Source organism: Numida meleagris, chromosome 1 (genome assembly GCF_002078875.1).
Source record: "Numida meleagris isolate 19003 breed g44 Domestic line chromosome 1, NumMel1.0, whole genome shotgun sequence".
NCBI classification, from domain to species: domain Eukaryota; kingdom Metazoa; phylum Chordata; class Aves; order Galliformes; family Numididae; genus Numida; species Numida meleagris.
In genome coordinates, this window is record NC_034409.1 from 60,200,361 (window position 1) to 60,222,564 (window position 22,204).

A 22,204-nucleotide genomic window follows, 5' to 3' on the forward strand; every position below is an offset into this window, starting at 1 on the left:
TGCTCCTACTCTAGATTTGACTGCAGAAATGGAACGTTTGTGCTGTAGGAGATGAACTGTTTTGGCAAATGTAGCATGTTTTCTTTACGGATTTTAATTTCAGGACTGACAACTCCATCCTCTAGTGGGTGTTTTTCTATGTGATATCTAACTAGTATTTTGGATTAAGATATGCAGTTCTGTGACATAGCAGGTTTTCGTTACAGGTATTGCACCCTGCTGTAGAGTCCCTAGACCTCCGAGAATGTGATATTTCAGATAATGCATTATTGCAGCTTTATAACTGCAAGCAGTTGAAAAAAATCAACTTAAACTCTTGCAAAGAAAACAGACTGGGAATCACTTCAGAAGGTATGTTATCTGTGCATAGGTATCTGGGAGCTTGTTTCTGTTTCATTTTTCTTGTTAGGTTGGAGTAAACTGCGAAAATTCTTGGGGTAACTCTTGCTTTAAAAAGTCCCCAGTGCCACACCAATACTAATTGAAAGTAACTTCAGTGGTGTAAATTATCATTGTTACAGGCCTATTACCTTATGAAAGAGGGCTATCAGGTTACTGTAATGCTAGTTTTCTGATAATTCTGTGGTGCGTTTGATATTTTCCACTTCATTTTGATTATTCCTTCCTCAGGATTTGTTTCAGAGCCTTGCTAGTACTACTGGGGCTTGCAATTTCCTAAATTACCTTTTTTCCTTACGCTAAGTAAATACATTTGTTCTTTAGTAAACAAGTTTGTAGCATTTCCTCTTACTTGAAAGATTTAACTTACTTTAGGATTTGGGATTTCAAGTATTATTCTTAGCCTCCAGTCTCATGTTGTGTCAGGAGCTATTGGCTTGTAAGAATTACGTTTGCTAAGTTTCATTTCCCACAAGTTTTGTTCTGTCATTTCATTACGCTTATTTCTTTGCTCCATCGTTAGCTCATCCCTACTGAAAACTGAGGCTAAATATTTATTTAGAGTTACTATATACCTTACTTCGGATCAGCCTTTTCTGTATTTCCTCAGCACTGTGTATTGATATGCTTATTTTTCTCCTTACGTATTTAGTGAAATGGTTTTAGTTGATTTTATTTACTTGTTTTTAATGTTCCTGCATTGCTATGCTTTTTAATCACCGGGACAATTTAGTAGTCTTCCCTCCGTGCCTTCATCAGTCTACTGATATGTAGTACATTTCCTAAGGAACCAGCTGAACATAGAGGTCTTTGTGTCAATTTTTTCTCTATTTGGGTAGAGATTTCTGATTACTTTGCTGTTAATAAGTTGACAATGACATGTTCCTAGTCTGTTCAACTTTACTAACTTTCCTACTCACAAACTGAGCCGTTTATAAACTGAGAATCAGAGTTACAAAGCTTTGAAGTTGAAATAGTTCATATTCAGTCATCTCAATTATGTACACATGCACAAGCAGTTTAAAGAAACGTTAGCTTTTACTAACTCACTGATGGGTTCTTTTTGGTGGTGGGTTTTTTTTTCTGATGAAACCTGCTAGCTTCCACAGCCAGGAATATCTGGGCACTGTCATTACTAGGAAACATTTGCTCTGTAAGTTGCACATGGAGCTTTTAGTGCCCTTTAAAGCAGTATCCAGTAGTACTTGTCTCTCTGTGTAAATTCACCTGCCATTACCATATTTTCTACTGCAAACCAATTCCGAACCAAACAAATACTATTTTATCCATGTATCTTTGAAGTTCTTACATGGTAACATATACTAAAAGCATTCAACTTTTTGTTGCTGTCTGTCTGGAAATTATGTAATTTTCTGTAGTACTGGAATCACCAAGTTTCTATGATCTCTGAAATAATTTCCTTTCTTGAACTCCATCTGTAGTTCATGTACTTCTGTTATTTCTGGGGTGGTGAGGCCCTGGCACAGGCTGCCCAGAGAAGCTGTGAGTGCCCCATCCCTGGAGGCACTCAGGGCCAGGTTGGATGGGGCCCTGGGCAGCCTGAGCTGCTGGGTGGCAGCCCTGCCCACATACCTCGATGAACATTAAGGTCCCTTCCAATTGAAGCCATTCTGTGATATGATTCTGTGGTCAGGCGCTGGAATGGGCTGCCCAGGGTGGTGGTGGAGTCACCAGCCCAGGAGGTGTTCAAGGAACATTTAGACATTGTGCTGAGGGACATGGTTCAGTGAAAACTGTTGGTGATAGGTGGACGGTTGGACTGGATGGTCTTGTAGGTCTTTTCCAACCTTGGTGATTCTAAGATTCTATGATTTTATTGGCTACTTGCTGACACCTCTGTGCAAATGTTTTGGTTGTTGCTAACCCGCAGGTCTGTGAGGGCACCAACAGCCCTTAATGACCAATGTCATGACCAGTCTCGTCACAGCAGGTACCCATAGGCCTTCAGGCCCGGCCCGAGCTGTCGTGGTTCCTGTCATGCTTCTGAACTATTATTTTGATTTTTTTGAGTTGACCTTGGACGTGACCTATTGCCTTGCTTTTTGTCTGGTGTTCACTGGACTGTCAGTGGGACCTGGTACTGTCATCTCTCTGCTCTGCTCGTGCAGCTCAGTGCCACGGGGCTGTGGCCTGTGGTTGAGGGCACTGCACTGCCTGTGTTGTATCTACCCTATGCTCATGGCTTGCATTCACTTACAGAGCAGCCCTGATCTTGCTGCTCCCTGACTTCAATCCTCTACTGATTAAGCACAATCTTCTTACTAATTGTAGTTCCACGCCAAATATTGTTCTTAATTGGACTTAACTCTTCTTTTGTCTTCCTGTCCACTGATAATCACATATGTGGTAGTAGTTTTGTGTATCCCAGCTTTGACCCTCCTATCTGTTGGAGTTGTTTTCTTCCTAGATTTGCATTTAAAACCCTAACCTATCACACTATGTTCTGGATTTGCTCTGGTTGTCCGTAGCAAGGACTTCTGATGCGTATAGAGTAGCAAAAATATTTCACAAAGTATAAAAAAAAAATCTAAATATCTATCCCTATCATTCTGCATTATCTTTAAAATTACCCTTCTTATTCTTCCTCAGTTTCTCCAATCTCAGCCTATTGCCTGTCCTGTTTCCTTTCTCCTCTGGAGCAGCTCTCTCCACCACCATCCTCTCTGTAACAGGATGCCACTCCATCTTTTGTTTCTGCAAATTTCATGTGCCTGTTTTCCAGCACAGCATAATGTTGATTAACTTGACTTTTTCTCATCCCCTGTCTTTTCTCTCACTTGACTGTGTGATCGCATGTTTCCATTAATCACATTGGACCTACAGTCTGTGTAAGTGTATTGACCAAATGACTGAAATACTTCGGTTTATATGGATGGACATTGTTGCACCAAAACTATGATGCAGCTACAACACCATTTCCAGAGGCATCTCAAGCCATCGTGTGTTCATTCTTTTTTTTTTTTTCATGCACTCCCTGAGGTGATATCTTATGTAGACAACATCCCTCAGGTGTCCCTTTTGCAGTGTGGAAGGGAATTCAGCATTTAGAAATCTTTATCAGCTCTGGTATTCTTCAGCAGTATCACTTATCAGGTCTCTGCTCTTGTTAGGTGATGTGAGTTTATTTTTCTCATCCTCCAATTAGCAAAACAAAACAACCACCACAAAATGATTTTCTTGTACAGTATCTTCCTGGCATTGCATGTGATGAAAGTTGGGCAGTCCGTGACCACCAGAGGGCAGCTCAAAGATTTCAGCGGGGTGGTTATGTTAAAAAATGACTGATTTTTTTTTTTAATTGCTCTTTTTCTTTGACAGGTGTCATAGCCCTGGCCTTATCCTGCCCTTACTTGCGTGAAGCGTCCTTTAAAAGATGCTGCAATATAAGTGACAGTGGAGTTCTTGCTCTTGCACTCAATTGCCAGTTCTTACAAATACTGAACTTGGGCAGCTGCTCAGGCATCATGGATGCATCTCTGCAGGCACTAGGAGAAAACTGCAAATTTCTTCACAGTGTGGACTTTTCATCTACTCAGGTAACTATGATGGCAATAGGCTAATTGACTTTTGTTTGTTTATTTAGTTATTTATTTAAGATCGGCATGATAATCTTTATTGAACGTGATGAACAATGTCTTTTCAGGTCTATTCCTAACAAGGCTTAGGACCACAGTTTATTTCCACATTTCTCTTCTTAAGGAAGAGGACTCACACTGAACATAAAGTAACCACTCACCACTACAGTCAACTGAATGTTATATTTCATTATCTCCAAAATTCCCTCTTAAGGAAAAGAAAGATATTTTTTTGTATCCTGGTAATCAGAAGAATACATGTTTTGGTATTAACGGCACACACTGAGGACTAAAGATACATTTATTAAAATCCATGTGCTATCAGAGACTTTAGTGTCTTTATTTAGTACACTCGTGTTCTTCAAGTTATAAAATACTTGATAAAAAGAGAGTAAAACCTTGGACACATTAGTATATTCTTTCAGATAAGACAAACCAACCTGAATAGTAATAATATATAATGTTGAATTATATAAGTCCATAATGTAAGCAAGGAGTCCTTAATTAGTTCTAGTTCAAGAGTGAGTGTGTTTTCTGAATGGCTTTATCGGAGTTATGCTATGGAGTCAACGGGGAAAGAACGACATGAAAAATGTAGGAAAGAACAGATAAGAGGATTTAGCAGCAGTTACTATTTAGCATAAAAAGGAGAGAATTGGCTACAACAACACTACTAGAACAGGCTTTATAATTACGGTTAGATAATGAAGTGGATGAAAGGAATTTTTGAGATAATGAAGTGTAGCATTCTGTTGACTGTGGTGGTGAGTGATTACTTTATGCTCAGCGTGACTCATACACAGAGCATTCATAATGAAGCATCAGATATGGAAAACATGAGACACGTTTGTATTTTACATGCTGTTCTTCTCCTTGAAGCTTTTCTGATGTAGGGCATCAAAGTCATTTTTTTCTTTTCTGTGGTAATTTTTATTGCTATCTGTTACTATCACTCTGTTTCTTTAAGCTTATTTCATGATTTTCAGTTCCCTTTCCTCTCTCTCTTCCTGTCCATGAAATAGGTAAGTTTCCCAGTATGTGTTTTAAATGGGATGAACTCCTCTTGAATAACTAGATGTTTGAACATCTTTTGTTCCTTTCTGACAATTGGTCATATGGTGATGAAACCTAGAATTCTGAATTTCATTTGACTAAAATATGTGGAAACATAGTAAGTATCAATTAAACAGTCTTAACATCTTTCTCTGTGACATTGCCAGTTACAGATAAGCACACTAAAGGAGAGAAACTCTTAGTGGCTTGTGCCTGTAGAGATTGCAAGACCTAACCACATCCTGATGTTTGAGTGCCAGAAAAAACAGTAAAAATGAAGTGAAAGTGACAAACAGCGAGAAAGTTGGAAATAGATGAGCAGGCAAAGAAGGACACACAGCCTGCTACAGGAACAAGGAGAGAGGCGTAAGATAGACTGCAAAGGGGCAAGTGCCAGAGGGTGGTGTAATTGTGGGAAGAATCTTTCTGAAAGGGCTGTGCAAACTTCTGTGCAGGGCAGTTTAGTTCTCTGCAAAATGTGTTGGCAAGAGCAGGAGTGTTGCTGGTTAGCTGTTCTGTCTATCCAGACACTTCTCATGTAGAATAGAGTTGGGTTGTTTCTATGTTTGACTGCTGATAATGGAGCAACCTAAGCCTTTGCTGCGTGTACAGGAGTTTGATGACTGGTCTGTACCAAGAGGCTGATGTATTTGTGGCTTGATACTAACCACAAATGGTTAATCTGTAATGTGAGAGTATATTTCTTGATGAGAACTGGCAGTTGTAGTATTATGGATAATGCAAATAGATACCCTACTAGTAGGGTATGAAACCATACAAAACCATACCAAACTGCCATACTACTTCTACAGTATAGCAATACTTAAGGCAAACTTTTATAGAGAAGGGAAGGGGCTTTTGTTTTAATAAAAGCTGGTTTTGTGATTAATATATTAACAGTCTTAAAGACAGTGTTCAGATGGTTTGTGTGGTGTTAAGGCACCAGCCAGGAAGTCTGGTCTAGGTTTGTTTTGAGGATGTGGAGGAGAAGGGGCACGGCTATCAAATCTTAACTCGGTTTGTTCTTAGGTTGGTGTCCATGTACTGGTTTTGGATGTGCCATCTTAGACCCCTACAGTGATTAATCCCTCCATTTTGTCCCACGGAAGGGATTTATTAGAGTGTATTTGTTTACTGACTTTTGTCTCCTGGTCTGGGTGTCTAGAGAAACTAAATGTGCTGTCATCTTGATGACGTGCTGAGCTAGGCACTGCCATTCATGTAGCCCTTTGTGTACTTTCACACTGAGTTGTTAATTCTTCATTTGCTCTGATTTGATCCTTTCTATTTCAGTTCTGTATAGTCAACTTGCTATAGATGGCCAGTAGCCAAGAATACAATTTGTGCAATGGAAATACTCAAATCTTTAAACAGAAATGATGGTTGCGGTATCTGGGTTTTAGCTGTCAAATTCGGCTGAGTCTCACTATGTATAATTGGTGACTACAGTAATACAAGGCCAATTGGAAATGAGGAGGAATTTTAATGAACTTAGTTCCCAGAACCGAACGTTTAAATAGTTTTTACTTGCCTTTCTGAGGAAAGTCCTTTGTGTCTCTCTTCTTCTCTGGCAGATAATCATTGTTTTGTGGTTTTCAATAGCCAATCTTTGATAAAACCTTTCAGTGCAAATGTATGATGAGTGCTGAAAGACCGCTCGTTTGAGGGAATTTTGTCCTAATTAGCTGGTTTGCTTCCATATGAGTAAAAGTAGGACTACAGATAAAAGGCTGCTGTGATTACTCCTTTTTTTCTTTTTTTTCTTTTTTTTTTTTCCTACACAGGGTACTTTGTCCATGAACATTTCCAGCGGGGAACATTTTCAGCAGTCGTGAAAACAGCAGGAAAATTCGTTCACGTAGAGCAGAAGTGCTTTAAGGCTTATAAATTAAAAATGCCATACCCTGACCGTAGTAGTGCACCCACTGTTAAATGAGCCGGTGGAGCCGCAGAAACAGCAGTTCCACAGCTAGGCTGAATCCCATGTGCAGTATGATGCAAGTGGTTTTTTGGATGAATAAAAAATATACTCGAATAGTTTTCTCTGCAAGCCTAGTTTGGAAGAAAATACATTCATGTTAGATGTATTCAGTGACTGTAAGGAAAGAATAAATTCATATAGAAAGTTTTTTCCCAAATAGTTATGTTTGAAAACTCGAGCTTTCATCCAATGTGTTAATAACAACTTTTTTTCTAGGTAACCGATGATGGTGTTATAGCACTAGTGAGTGGAACGTGTTCAGAGAATTTAAAGGTAAGCTATCGATCCCAATAACAAAGCAATTAATTTAAAAAGTAAATTCCTACATTTGTGTTAGGAGTGTTATTACTTTCGAGGGAAGTTTATTAATTATTTTTACCTTTGTGCACACACTTGCACACTATTTTTGGTTATGAATTAAATACTTTCCGCCTGTCTGTATAGGTACCTCAAATCAATTCTTTTTTTACAAACACTATCTCTTTTTGAGATGTACAAGTTACCTTCTATTGAGTGTAGAATGCTTTCTTTAACTTGTGTTGTTTTAGAGAAGTGTATAATAAATGCAAATAGTTGCTTAACTTTTTTCCATGACTTGTTTGGAGTTACCTCCTTATTCTTTTGAACTTCTAGGCAGAATTTGTAATGTGGATAATTTCACGGGTTTATGAAATCAAGTTGTTTACATCTGCTAGAGCCTAAAGATTTCTGGCATCAATTGTCTTATCTTCCTTTGATTTCTAACATAGATGTGGTCCTGTTTAAAAAGTGACTAACTGAACAGGCCACACAAGTGTAATTGTACACATTATTTTCCCTTGCTGTGTAGTGATAGGGTGCCAAAATGGTGGCTTTGATTTCAGAAAAATGAATGGAAAATTTCAGTCACGGCTTTTTCTCTTTTGAATGACTTCATTGTATGTAAGTGTGGGATCATACCTGTTCACATGTTTTAAAAGTCCTCCAGGGTGAAAGTAATATAGAAGGAGATAGACTGAATAGTAGTGTGGATTTTTGTTTCTTTGCTTTCCTGCATTTAGTAAAATGTTCCTGTGCTTTAACTTTCTTAAAAATGGTGTATTTAAATGCTTTTGCATTTAGGTGGGTTTTTGTTGCCAGTTTTAGTAAGGCAAGATTTTATATCTTTATGTGGAATGACTTATTTTAAAAACAAAACTTTAGCTCTGTACGTTGATAGAACACGAAATGTTTAGGTCTGGTTTACAAGCAGCGACAAAAAGAAAGGAAAATGTGGCATTATTTGTTACAGTCATTTTTTCAGTCTCTTCCTTGTCTATGTCTTGATCTGCGTACGCCTGCTTCATGTCTCAAAGGTAAAGTGCAAATTTATAGGTAGTGGTCCAGTGTCAGGCACATGGTGAAATAAGTAGTGTCTTAAAGTAATCAAACTAGTCAGATCTGTCAATCTTCTTACTTCAGAGGCGTTCAGATTCCACACTTCACTTACTCATTATAATGAACTAAGAACATACACACGTACAACAGCTTTTCTGTATCTTGCTTCAGTGAATACAGTTCTTGTTTTCTGTGTCGTCATTCTGTTCAAGATTGCATTTATTGCAAAAAGTCCTTTTCATTTATGTGCTCTTTCAAGATCCTTGGAGCTCATCGTTTGGAAAGAGACTTCACAATAAAACAGTGTTTTGTTGGGGTGCCTGAAGAATATTTTCCCAGATTCTGTTTTCATTAGCTCTGATGTCTTATTTTCAACATTTCTTCTCAAATGTTGTGGTTTTTGATATAGGAAGTAGTCTAGAGAGTCCTGATTTTAACAGGAACAACAAACATTTGATAATAACCTGTTAAAGCCAAGTGGAAGAAAACTACCAGAAAGAAAGAGGATGACTTTGGGTATGGAGACTAGCAAAGAGTAAGGGGACCAGAGTCTACTACTGTATGGTGTGGAGAAAACCATTCTCTCTCTCCTTCCCATCCATGAAACAAAGATAACGATCTTTCCCTTATTCAGTCCTTTGGTTTTTTTCTTGTGCTGAAACAGCTGTTAGAGACAAGGAGTTTTGGCATTTTTTTGTTGTTTTTGTTTTTAACCTAGGTGCATGCTCGCTTCATATTACACATGACTAAGTTTGGAGCAGTGGCTTAAAACTGGAACGTAGGAAATGCTGTACTAACATGCAGAAAAACTTCTTTATGGTGAGGGTGATGGAGCACTGGAACAGGTTTCCCAGAGAGGTTGTAGAGTCTCCTTTTAAGGAGATACACAAGACCCATCTGAACACCTACCTGTGTGACCTATTGTAGGGAACCTGCATTAGCAGGGGGGCTGGACTTGATGAGACCCCTTCCAACCCCTGCGATTCTGTGAAGATCTGTTTATTAAAACTAAGCAGCAAAGATTTTTTTCTTAAACAAAATTTTTGATTACAAACAGCTGCTGAGTTTATTCTTTTTCCAGTGCGTCTAACAGGTAGTGGTTCCACAGATGCACAAAAATGAAGACAGTGACTGTTAGTCTAGTCTTGGAAGGAGTACTTTTAGGAACCGCTTATTACGTGGAACTTATTCCAGCAGAGACTGATGTTTTGTATCTGTTCTGGGAAAACCCAGAAATCATTCTGTCCTCCTGGACAACAAATAGGTAGGAGAACAGGTTGCCCAGGGAGGTTGTGGATGCCCCGTCCCTGGAGGCGTTCAAGGCCAGGCTGGACGTGGCTCTGGGCAGCCTGGTCTGGTGGTTGGCAACCCTGCACGCAGCAGGGGGGTTGAAACTCGATGATCTTGGAGGTCCTTTTCAACCCAGGCCATTCTATGATTCTATGAATGTGCGATAGGAAAACTGTTGGGACTTGAGCTCTGTAGAATCTCATAGAAAAGTGTCTTGAATGATATTTGCATTTGGAGAAAAGTTAGATCTATGTTTTCAGATGTTTCGGTGTCAAAACTAAAAAAGCTGCCTTGATTTTCCTGAAGGTGTTTTGCTGGTCTGTACACAACCACATAAAGGATTGATGCACTGAGGAACAGTAGGTTGTAACTTCTTCTGGGAAGGGAATCTCTGAAGATCATTGGGCAAATGAAAGCTTTACCTCCGAAAGTGAGGGTGCTCTGCTAGGCTTTTTACTTATTTCTGTCATCTTAACAGGAGATCCACATGGAACGCTGTGTGAATCTGACCGATGTTGCAGTAGAAGCGGTCCTTACTTGTTGTCCAAAGATACACATTTTTCTGTTCCATGGATGCCCATTGATAACAGGTGGGTCAAATCATGCTCTCTCTTTCATTCTTGGTTTTCTAAACATATTACAATTTTTGCCATTCTTGCTTGTCTGACAACAGCCTTTATAGATGGATAAATGTTCTATATGAAACTAGATTTTTTTACTCTTAATAAAGCAAGCTAGAACAAAGTCCTACAAAGTCAGAAAAAAGATGAGGCGATCGGTATTGCACAGTGATAAATATGCTTAAGAGAGTAGAATTACAGCTACTTTAGGAATTCTAACTTTGATTTTTCTGAGTTTCATGTGATTGAAATGATTTTTTAAAAATTTAATTTATATTAATGCAACAGATGCATATTTATTGAAAGTGGTACAGGGAGAAAGCCACTTAACCATAGGTCGTATGATTCTATGAACCAGTTAAGAATAAGCAAGATGTAATGGTATCAGTGTGGACCCAGTTTCAATCTTCTGTGGAGGGTGATGGGGTAAATTTTATTGAAGGAAATGAACCGTTGTCTCTGGATTCAGAAAAATGTGCTCATGCTAAAAAAAACATAAAATGCCTAAGAGCATGAGAAGCCTTTTCTTAAGGCCAAAAGAGGCCTTAATTCTTGCATGTTGTTTTATTTCCCTCTGTAAGAGTGAATTTCTATTTTAAAAAATAAAACTATGAAGTTGTTATTAAATTATGAAGTTATTTTTAAAATAGAAGTTTAGTCTTGTAGGGAGAGTAAAGTACTTTTTAGCGAGTACAGCTCAGGACAAGATGTTAAAACAGTGGTGATCTGTGTCCTTTCCATGTGTATTTATTTTCAGTGTGTATTAAAAAGTTGAGCATAAATGCAGATAAAATTGATTTATTTTGTCAGCCTTTCTAAACACCACCTATGTATTCTGAAGAAATAATAATATCTTGCATTTCTCTTTTGTAGATCGTTCTCGAGATGTTTTAGAGCAGCTCATCATCTCAAACAAAATCAAACAAGTGACATGGACCGTTTACTGACTATTTTTTGTCTGCATATGTATGAGTGTAAAGTTTACAGATGGGAGAGCTGTTTCAGAAAACAGGCACCTCAAAGAAACAGTTGGTGACTTTTTGTACCTGTGGATTGCTTCTCTCCTTCTTCCCACCAGAGGTCTCCATTGCCATTCCAGTCCTTGAATGTGAGTCTGGGCTTCCCTAGTGTCTCTGCTTAGAGCCCTGTTTGTCTTCGCAGCGCTGACAGTATTTCATTAAGAGGAAAGTTAAATTACAGTCAGCATTACACTGTCATCTCTCAGCCTCCTTGAACAATCAGATTTGGCCATTATTGAGCATGTTTTAGCATTTTAGCTGCTTATACAAACCTGGTTTTACTAAGTCCCTGTTCTGAGTTTTTAATCTCAGAGGGTAATTGCAACTAAAAATATCAAACCTACGCATAGTATTAACAGTTATGCAACACTGGGACTTTGACAAAGCCAGCAGACAGAACTGGTAAGTGGAAGTGTCATTAACAGCAGTGCAAATATATTTTATGTAGTAACAGTCTCCTTTCACCAGGAACTTTTGCTTTGCGTGGAGGAAAACTGTATGTACCTTTCATTTGATGTTATTGATGCTGTGGGTTTCGGCCTTTATTTACCATGAAATATTTACTGCAGTCTTACATATCCAAAAGTACAGTCTGAACATGTAAACACAGAAGAAAATTGGAATTGCTGTAGTGCTTTAACAAATCTCAGAATAGTGCTGATGACCGATAAAATAATCTTATATGATACTGGCTCTGGCTTCTGCCTATTGCAAAATCACTGGAGAGAACAAAACATTGGTCTTGTAAGCATAGGTGAGAGTGAAGTAAGACCGCATTTAGCATCAGAGCACGTGAATCTCAAGACAGTAGAGTTCAGCAGAGTTTGTGTTCCGCTATATGTGGTTTATTACCTCTCCTGTGGCCTCCAGAAGATGAAAATGTCTGTTTATGTATTGTTTGACTGTAGTCACTTTAAAAAAATTCGAAATATAGAATTGATTACATGACAGAATAATGGTTTCATCATAATTACAAGTCATGCTCACTGGCTTTGTTGAAGCAGTATAACTTACAGTGAGACCTGTACGATTTCTGCATTAAACTTTTAAAAATGCTAGTAACTTCAGCAATGCAGAGAGCAGACAGCACACCATGTTGATACTCTACATTTGGGAGTAGCAGGATTTAGCTGGGGAGGTCTTACATGGATCCAATGACTCTCAAAAATGTATCAGTTTAGGCAACAGTGAGGAGAGTTTATTTTATAAATTAGCCCATGCTAATTTTAAATGTCATAGAAATAAGAGTCTTCTACTAACCTATTTAAAGTTCACGTCAAATTGCATAGAAGATAATGTGTTGCATCCAGTACCGTAAAAGGATATTACAGTATCTGACAATTATCTCTGCTCCTCTCTTGATTGTATGGCTTATGGAAGAGCAAGTCCATGTAGGAAACTTGTTCATGTGTAACTTCAACTCTTTTTGCAAGAAGTAATTTATCTGCTGTGTCTGGTTTCAGGAAAGGTGCCGCATTAGCTACCTTAAGTGGGAAGGGGTCCGAGGAGCCTCCTGCCCAAAGCAGGGCCAGCTTGGAGCTCAGCCAGCTTACTCAGGGCTTTCTCTGACCAAATCTCTCAAGTGCTACATTCAAAAAGAAAATTATAAATGGAAACATGTAAAGCAGCTTAAGGTGGAAGACCACCTAGGCCTGTAAAAGCAAAGGACACTTGTAGTGCTAGCCCTTTGCTAATGTAACCTTGGATTTGTCATGTTAAAGGCAAATGCAGCTTACACTGTCCTTAAATGTGCATGCAGATTTACAGTGTTCTTCTGCAGTCTCTTGTAAATGCGTAATTTAGTGCTGTACCTCACCTAGTGCTTAAAAAAAAAAAAAAACAAAAAAAAAAGTACAGCAGTAAGATGAGTAATGCTGTATTCTTAGGTTTGAAACTTTGAGATTCAGTAATTCCTTCACTTCCAGAGCTTAAGACTGCTCTACCATAGGTTTGTTACTAGCATCATTCTACTGGAATTGCTTTCGATTCAGGTTGAGTCACAGTCATTTTCAAAAAAACGTTTAATAAGAGTGCAAGAGTGGATCTGGAGATGAACATCGTGTATGCAGTTACCAGCTCATATTGATACTGTGCTTGGATGTTACTGATGTAAATTCTTGGGTGAGCACTACAGAACATTTGTGTATTGTTTTGAATGTTAAAGTCAGTAAGTCTTCTGTTTAGCTATTTCTGAAAAACGTGTTAAGATAGACTTTATAACATATGAATGTCATATTTGTATGAGCGTTCATAAACTTTCCACTTCATAAACAGTCTCTTTTTCTGAGTGCCACATACTTTTTTATAGTTAGAAGCTTTTACCACATCATCTGGGGTTTGGATAGTTGTGGTTGCTTTGTGTTCCCTTCTTTGGTGTTTAGCTCCCTATCGCTGGTTATTTTGTAGTTAACTGCAAAGCATGATGCCTGTTTGCTTTGTTTTGAGGTTACATCTGAACATCAGGAAGCACTTCTTTACTGTGCAGGTAACAGCACTGGCACAAGCTACCAGAGAGGTTGTGGAATCTCCTCCCTGGAGATCTTCAGAAGCTGCCTGGACACAGTGCTCCCGAGCAAGCTGCTTTGGGTGTCCCTGTTGAGCAGGAGGTTTGACCCAATGACCTCCAGAGGTCCCTTCCTGCCTCAGCCTGTCTGTGATTCTGTTTCCCATCAGGATCAACTATCTTTATTTTTATGCTTGCAGTGTAACGGAACATAGACACTAAAATGTTCTCTCTAAAGGATAGTTACCCTGTGGCTGTCTAGACATTAAAAACTTTGGCTACAGCACAAGCAGCATGTTCTAGATTCATATGCAACTCCTAAATAATCATTCTTGACAGCTTCAAGGAAGAGCAGCGTTTTTTTTATTTTAGAGGGAAGGAGGAGCCTCAAATTAGTTACTTGGACATTCAGAAGAGATTAGCAAAAAAAAAAAAAAAAAGAGTAAGGCACTTGGAATTAAATATAACATAATAATCTACATCTTTACATCTTTCATCTTCACAGCTTTCTGTAAATAAGCCGCGGAACTGTGTGAAAGCAGCACAGTAATCTTTCAGCCACCCTCTTCTCTCCCCACAGTGGTATACTGGAAATCTAAAACATTTCACAATAGTGTCAAAGAGTGAGATTAGCACATAGATTGAAACATCAAGCATGCAAACTCCAAAGCGTAATTATCTTTGGATTTGCACTTCAGCATGCCTTGCTGAATAAAGTTTGCATGTAGTTTTACCTCAAACAGAGCCAAAGCCTCAATGAACATGACTGAAATAAGTACGATGAAGGAACAGTACTCTACTTTGTAGCAACAGATGTGTTCCACGTTCAATTCCCATTTTCATTCTATATACTTAGAAAACAGCCAAGTGAGACAAAGTTCACTAGAGAGCTACCTTTAACAGCTTCCTAAGCTGTTGGAGGGCTGATAACTCCAGACAATACTTGATGTTAATCCATTGCTTTCTTGTCTAGTATACTCGGGAAGTGAATATTCTATAACTTTACGCAACTGGTTGTGAATGCTGTGGCTTAAAAACTGATGCCGGCCAGGGTCACCAATCAGCACTTCAGTTTGATGTATCCTGATGCATTTCCTCAGCCAGTGATGAAGACCGTCAGCAAGTTGTTCGTCGTAAAACATATCTCCTAGAACAATGAGGTCCCAGTTGCCAGCCTCTGAGTTAATGATATTCTTAATGGTGATGGGAAAGGGAGTCACGTGGTTCAGTTCACAGTTCAAAATCATTGCTGTTCCTGCAACTGAAAAAAAAGTCACAAAGTAAAATTAAAGATGTTTTAGGATTCTACCACTCAGCCTCCCTGCAAATTTCTTTGACACAAGTTCCATCTCTCAGTTTCATCCCAAGTATTTTTGTTTATCTGATCTAGACTCCCACAGCTTTCATTATGGGTTAAAATCTAGCATGTCTTAGTCTATCATTATACTTCCTCCCTAATCACTGAGTAATCACATTATGAATAAACTAATTTCACAAGTCATATAAGGGAAGAATCACAGAATCATATAGAATCATGGAATGGCTTAGGATGGATGGGATCTTAAAGATCTTCTAGTTCCAACCTCCCTGCTGTGGGCAGGGCTGCCACCTACCAGACCAGGTTGCTGAGGATCCCATCCAAGCTGGCCCTGAGTGCCCTCAGAGATGGGGCATCCACAGCTTCTCTGGAACAGTCCAGAACAAACCCTGGGAAAAAAAAGGCAAAATCTAGGCCCTAACATATGAAACTGCAGGAAAATTCTGTGGGCCTACAGAAACCAACTTGCCAGCTGTAATGTCTCAGAACTAATTATTTGCCTTTTTTGCCTTATTAAGGTGCTTACTCAAAGTTATAGTTCTGCTTATAACTTCCAGATGTACTGCTTATCTGTGATAAATATTCTTCCTGACCACAAGACTTCTATAATAAGAGCAACATCCTTGAACTAGGGATGCAAGTCCAAGACAGAGACCAATCATCAGAGACCGGGTGTCTCGAGAAAGCCTGTGCCCAAACACGGACACAGTGAGTAGGGGGACACCTCCCCAAACAACCACCAAAGACCCCTGCACAAGTGCAGAAAGACTTGGCTATGTTTATGTAACCTTATACTGGTGTAATCCTATCAATATGTAGTAGGTATGTGTGACTTATGTATTAGATAGGCATATATTAAACATTTTTGAAGATGAATAGAAGAAGATGCGAAGACTCATTGTGCTTGATTTTGTGGAGATTACCCACCTTGTACCCTGCACAGAAATGAAGCGATGTCTCCTCTCTAAACACCTGTCGATTTAAAAATCTCTCAAAACACATTGAAAGGACAGCAGCTGCACTTGGAGTTCTCTTCCAAACACATATACATATGTTTGAAACATATAACAAATGTATAGGAAACACTTGATAGAAATTCAGGTGTTCATTCACTCTAAGGAGCTATGGAGATGCACTTGGTGCAAGACAGGGTGGTACAACCCAGCTTCTAGTACTGGCAAAAACCATTCATCTTTTTAGCATTCTTAGAACTCTGTTTGGAAACATGGATTTTGCCAAGTGACTCAGGGAAAAATGTTAAATATACTGTAAAAACGATAAAGATCTCTGCACAGAGGTAGGAAAAGAAGGGCTTACTGGGGTCAATGTCATTAGCAAGGACTTGAGATGCACCACTCATCACAGCAGCTATCGCTGTTGCTCCACATCCACTTCCAAGATCCAAAACAGATCGCCCTTTGACAACACATGGATTATCCAAGATGTACCTGCATTTAAAAGAAAAAGCTGTCAAAGCAATAACCCAGATACACAAGTTTCTCGGTTATACATTTTGCTGCAGAAAAAATTCTCATCGTACATGTAGCAAACCATGGTATCTTAAAGCACACTTATTCCAAATATACAGCTTCTACATAGACCCTTATTTGCCTCTGCTGATTTAAAAAAAAAAAATCAAGAACCTAGATCCCAACACATCTGTGTGCAGACAACCAGGAATCCAGACTGGGAAAACAAGACACCCTACCCGCAGACTAAAATAACAGTTGCAGATATTGAGAGATGGCAGCAAGAAGGTCAGGACCAGGAGTGAAGACACAGAACACCCTGATGAGGAACTCGGGACACGCAGAGGAGCTGGCATCCCATGCCTCTCATCCTGCATTTCATCACAAGGAATCCTACCAGAGAGCTTTGACAAACACAGCTTGGTGCTCGAGTATGTAGATAAGAGACCAGTGAGTGAAACTGACTTAGTTTTAATGAAAATAACCTTCTCCTGCGATGTCTGACATCCAGCTTTGTTACACAACACCAGGGCATCATTTGCTGCTGTTCAGTTGCTCTCCTTTCTGAAGGCACCAGGAAAGACATCTGTGCAGAAGTTCAGCAGCAGCTCAGCCATCTGGCAGCTGCTCCCCTCTGCAGCCGTCACTCCCCCGAGGACAGCGGATTTACTGACGGGTGGGACCACCATGGAAAGCACTCTGCTTCCTCCTTCTGGAGCTGTGCTTGCACTTGCAGTGATGTTCTTGCAGTAACAGGCAGAGCACGGTCTGGCCCGAATGCTGCAAGTGCTGTGTTTCCAGTGGAGTGCTTCTCAAGTTACCTCTCATGACTGTGGTGACTTAGGACAGTGGAACCAACATATCCCCTGGCACAGACACCGTGCTGGCATTGGAGACTGCTGTCTGCCATGCTGGGTTAACAAGCTGTCCTACATTGAGAGTTGCTTGAAATCTGGAATGGTGGAAATGCGAACTGTGAAACAAGCACGGTTAAAGAAGCAGCGTGTTCTCATGTTCCTTTTACAGACTGTGCAGCTAATTTCTGACGCTCCCAATGCATCAAAACAAGTGCATAAATAATAGGACAATCAAGTGGTGAGATGGCAATTAATCGGTATTGCTACAGAAATATCTGGGCAAATGAATCAAATAATCATATAACCAAATGTAGAGATTGCCTTATCTAATTCTATTGTGCAGTGTTTAGGACCACTCTAATTCATTTGGGTGGCAGGCTAATCAACAATTTGATTGTAAGATCCACGTTTTTCCTTGTTCAAAGTGCCTTCTTATTTACACATTTCTGCCAAAAAAACAGTAAAGCCCTAATTCAGATCTTCCCTTTTCATCTATGTTGACAATGTCTGACAGTTTGTACTTTGTTGTAACATTTACAAACTTTTTCTGCTATTCAAAGTGAGAGATTTGATTTTACAGAATAAGAGAACTCTAACTAGTTCCTGAGAATCAGGAATACCAGATGCATTTTGATTGTAGGTGGTGAAAATGAAAATGTGGCTTCCAATGTGACGAGGTAACAGTCACAGTAAGGCTTGATAATAAGGCTGCTGAAATCCTAAAGGATTGTAACAGTCCGACCAGCAGTCCCAGGCGCATCAGCACAAACCTACTTCTCTCAGTTGACCAGACACATTTCCACACTCCTGTCTGTCTCCTACAACTACCGCACGCACACACAGTCACCACAAAATAGCAGTGCTGTGTGGAGTGCCAATGAGCAATAGAATTAAACACCTTGCTGGGTTTCGGTAGTGACAGCACAGCTCTTTCATGGATCCAAATTTGGCCGTGTTGTCAACACACATCTCCACAGAAGACAATAGATGTCGGTGTAAGAGCTATAAGCTGCTCTATATACATCACATGCTGAAACTTCACTGCCAACCAGAGGAGATTGCTTCTATCCTGCATAAGCAGAGAATCATGTGCTAAGACAAATACATATCACTGTAAATCACTACAGCCAGAGCCAGGTCTGATGTCCTGGCCAGCAGTGGACTGAACTTACTGGCTTCAGTGATGCATACCTGGACAGGGCTTGGCCTCCTGGCCAGTAAATTGCCCAGAACGGGTCACCATATGGCCACAGGTCAGGCTTTTCCCTCCAGAACCTGCAGCGAGGGGTGAGGAGGCGCAGCCGGATCTCTGGCGTCAGGTGCCCACTGCTGGTCACCTCCGTATTCTCTTCCAAAAACGCTCTCACCTCAGGGTCCAGCGACTTGCCAGCACTCCAGTGGCAGCAGCGCTTCCAGCACAGAGCGGGGCCTCCCCTCCTGCAGGCCCTGCCCGACAGCAGCAGCCGCTTCCAGCTGCTGAAGGCCATGTCCCCAGAGACAAGCTCAGCTGGTCAGGGATAGCTGATGAGGCAGAAAGCTTGAAGCAAGTTCACAGCATACTGTTTTTTGTAGCGATGGGTGATGATTCCTGAAAGGAAAACATTGCTCCATGGCTTCAGGACCATGTATCAGTAGGGCTTTAGGAAGGGGAGGTTCATGTGCTGCTGTTCCATCAAGAACATGTGCTTTGCCCTGGGGAGTCTGTGAGGCCTGCAGGAAGTGTGGTAAGGAAGGAGCTATCCATCTCGGACAATGCGTCAAATATACCCAGGGAGAAACCACCAGCCCACAAAGCTAAAAACTAGACACTGCAGCCTTTTAACATCTCCGTCCCTGGAGGTGTTCAAGGCCAGGTTGGATGGGGCCCTGGGCAGCCTGGTTTAGTATTAGATATGGAGGTTGGCGGCCCTGCCTGCAGTAGCAGGGTTGGAGATGATGACCCTTGAGGTCCCTTCCAACCCAAGCTATTCTATAATTCTATGATTTTATGATCTTCCACTGCCTTGAGGATACATGCAGAGCAAGCCTCTCCCATTTAAGGTTCTACCACAATATCGTTAGTTTTGGTAGTAGGGCTCTGGAATTACAGACCTATGGACACAGCAAAGATTATCCATATGGTTTTTGAGAGATGCCACTAATTTTTAGCTTTATCACAGAGATAATCTTATACAAAATTATGTTTTTACATCAAAGGCAAGCAACTAAAGGATTTCCTCAGAAGGCTTTCCTCTTTCTCCCTCAGAATAGTCAAGCTTCCAGCTCCAAAATGAAAAACCAGCCCAAGACCAACCTTAATCAGAGTACTTCAATTTTTTGCACTTCAGGCCACATTTTAAAGGATCAGAGGCTCTCAGGTGCAGAAGAAAGTAAACCTCCACCACGGTAGCCCACTCCCTGTAAGAAACCACACTGACATGCTCCAAGCTAACACAAGAGAAACCAAACTGAGTGCATTCCAAGCTGCCTCCAGAAGCCAAGAAATCCAGACTGGGCACAGTGGCAGTCAGGGACCTGCTGACACCACTTGGGGCTGGTTTCCAGGTCACAGGCAGTGAAGCCAAGGAGAGTGGGAGCACGGTATATCAGTGTCCTACGTTTCATGTGACATTTTGTGTGTGTGCCAGCCTACGCTTTAGTTCATAGAATGGTTTGGGTTGGAAGGGATCTCAAAGCCCATCCAGCCCCAAGCCCCCGCCATGGGCAGGGCTGCCACCCAGCAGCTCAGGCTGCCCAGAGCCCCATCCAACCTGGCCCTGAGCACCTCCAGGGATGGGGCACCCGCAGCTTCTCTGGGCAGCCTAATTATTGCTTGGTGGCTTCCTAAAGCATTAAGTTGTGAACGGAACTCCCATAATGCTTGCTGTTTATGTCGATTTAGTTAAATCTTTTAATCGTTGGCTGAAGGCTCTGTATTTTTATTGCTAATAAATACCCGTGACAGTGTTTTGCATTGCTCCACATTTCAGAATGCCATTCAGCAGAGCCCACGTAATTAACGAACGTAATTAATGAATGCTTTCCTTCGCGAAGGCAGAGCTAACAGGCCCCATCTGCCTGAGGGAATCACGAAGTTAACCAGAATCAACCAGATGCATAAATCTTGTCAGCGAGCGCTGTGCGCTGTTTCTCCCCGCGAAAAGCTGCAAATCAGCAGGGCTGATGAGGCAGCTTATATTTCGCACTGCCTGTCACGACGCTGACCAGCGCCGCATTCATTTCCTGCAGGGACAAGCACCGCGCAGGGCACCCCGCGCCGCCCGCCAGACCCGGCCGCGCCGCGCCGCCTCAGGGCCGGGCAGCGCCGGGCCCGCACCTACCTGCTGCTGCCGGCACCGCACCGCTCCGCCCGCCGCGCTGCGCCACGCCACGCCACGCCGTGCCCGCCCCCTTAAAGCGGCAGCTCGGAGAGCTAAACTGTCATGTCTGGCATGGACTGCTCGGAGAAGCTGTGCGTGCCCCATCCCTGCTGGAGACATTCAGGGCCGGGTTGGATGGGGCTCTGGGCAGCGTGAGCTGCTGGGTGGCAGCCCTGCCCATGGCGGGGGGTTGGGTCTGGGTGGGCTATGAGGTCCCTCCCAACCCGAACCATTCTACGGCTTTCTGGTTGTATGAAGTTCCACGCTCCGAAAAGGCTCTCCGAGGGTGGCTGGCTGGTTTTTAAGTACAGATCGCGCGGCCTCAGCTGGATCTGCCCGCATCGCCTAGGTTATGAGGCCATCTAGTGACCTGCTGCCTTAGCACACTTAAAATGTGCTATTCAGACTTTCAGGACGTGCTTGTGCTGGTGACTTCAGGAACGTATCAAAACCCGTCCCCCTTGGGGAGAAAATCTTTCATGGGCACAGGCTATTTGTTTAGTTTAGATAGTAACATCTTGAGAATTTCTGCTGATCAAGTGCATGATGTAAGTTGCAGCCAACTACTGTAACTATGCTGGAATTTTCTCTGAGGACAAGGACGACTTTGATCACAATGTAACATCGATCTGGTAGGTGGTGAAGAAGTGCAACTCTTTCAAAAGGCAGTTGTAGAGTAGCACTCCAGGGACTCCTGTGCATCCGAGGGAATTAGTGGATTACTGGCTGATGCCACAACTGCCCGTGTCCCTGGGGAAATCTTGTTTGAGCCAATTAACAGCAAGGAAATGGAATTGCACGAGGACAGAAAGCAGGAGTAGATGGAGAGAAGCTACTGTCTCATCAGTGAGCTGATGACTCAGGAGACATTGCAGATACAAGGGTTAAACTCAAGGGAAGAAAGAGCTGCAGTGCAGCAGCCAGGTGATAACCCCAGCTTGTTCCTTCTCTCCCAGTTTGTAAAACTGAAACTCCAGTTCCATCTTCCAGATCTCGCTTTGGAAGGCCAGCTGCCACAGCTCATGGCAGAGGAAGGACCTGAGTGGAAATTCACAGAAAGGCATGTGAATGAACTCAGACTGCTATTGATTTGTAAAAAGCCTCCTCCTAACAACTCAATATCAGCAGCCAGGGTTTTGCACACCAGGATCAATCTGTGGTTAGCTGGAGGTGCAGAAACAAGTCATTACCAAAATGCAGCTGGCACATCAGCTAGTAGCTAAGGCAAAATTGAAAATGAGAGCTCTGAACAGGTAAGGGAGAGGAAGTTAAATAATTCTGTTGTGCCCTCAGGTACAGTCCGCACCTATCCATTTCAGAATCACTGCATCTTTTGCATTTGAGGAATAGATAACCTGAGAAAACAAATCACACGTTATGTATA

General features: G+C 41.4%; 2 protein-coding genes across 9 annotated transcripts in view; one reads left to right on the forward strand and one right to left on the reverse strand.

The window, feature by feature from the left end:
• The window catches only part of AMN1 (antagonist of mitotic exit network 1 homolog), a 43,132-nt gene extending 29,542 nt beyond the window's left edge, over positions 1 to 13,590 (forward strand). For all 7 annotated transcript variants that reach the window (XM_021389089.1, XM_021389095.1, XM_021389079.1 and 4 more), the window contains 5 exons: positions 207 to 351; positions 3,739 to 3,956; positions 7,246 to 7,302; positions 10,154 to 10,265; positions 11,169 to 13,590. In XM_021389089.1, the coding sequence (XP_021244764.1) occupies positions 207 to 351; positions 3,739 to 3,956; positions 7,246 to 7,302; positions 10,154 to 10,265; positions 11,169 to 11,242 (606 nt within the window). In that variant the 3' untranslated portion in view covers positions 11,243 to 13,590. The remainder of the gene's footprint in view (positions 1 to 206; positions 352 to 3,738; positions 3,957 to 7,245; positions 7,303 to 10,153; positions 10,266 to 11,168) is intronic.
• Positions 14,158 to 21,088, reverse strand: ETFBKMT (electron transfer flavoprotein beta subunit lysine methyltransferase). 2 transcript variants are annotated; one of them, XM_021389129.1, is made up of 4 exons: positions 20,782 to 21,088; positions 18,653 to 19,049; positions 16,453 to 16,583; positions 14,158 to 15,078 (listed from the first exon to the last, which is right to left on the reverse strand). In XM_021389129.1, exons 2-4 carry the CDS (start codon positions 18,946 to 18,948, stop codon positions 14,714 to 14,716), a joined length of 792 nt encoding a protein of 263 aa, XP_021244804.1. In that variant the 5' UTR covers positions 18,949 to 19,049; positions 20,782 to 21,088; the 3' UTR covers positions 14,158 to 14,713. The 2 variants fall into 2 exon arrangements, with proteins under 2 accessions (XP_021244804.1, XP_021244810.1); XM_021389135.1 differs by lacking the exon at positions 20,782 to 21,088 and adding an exon at positions 19,755 to 20,775.

Bases quoted from the DNA above. Each gene is read 5' to 3' on its own strand.
- ETFBKMT (XM_021389129.1), bottom strand. From the start codon at position 18,948: ATGGCCTTCAGCAGCTGGAAGCGGCTGCTGCTGTCGGGCAGGGCCTGC. The intron at 16,584-18,652 runs GTATGCATCACT...TTTTAAATGCAG, and splicing joins GGAGGCCAAGCCCTGTCCAG to GTACATCTTGGATAATCCAT. The intron at 15,079-16,452 runs GTAAGCCCTTCT...CTTTTTTTTCAG, and splicing joins TGCTAATGACATTGACCCCA to TTGCAGGAACAGCAATGATT.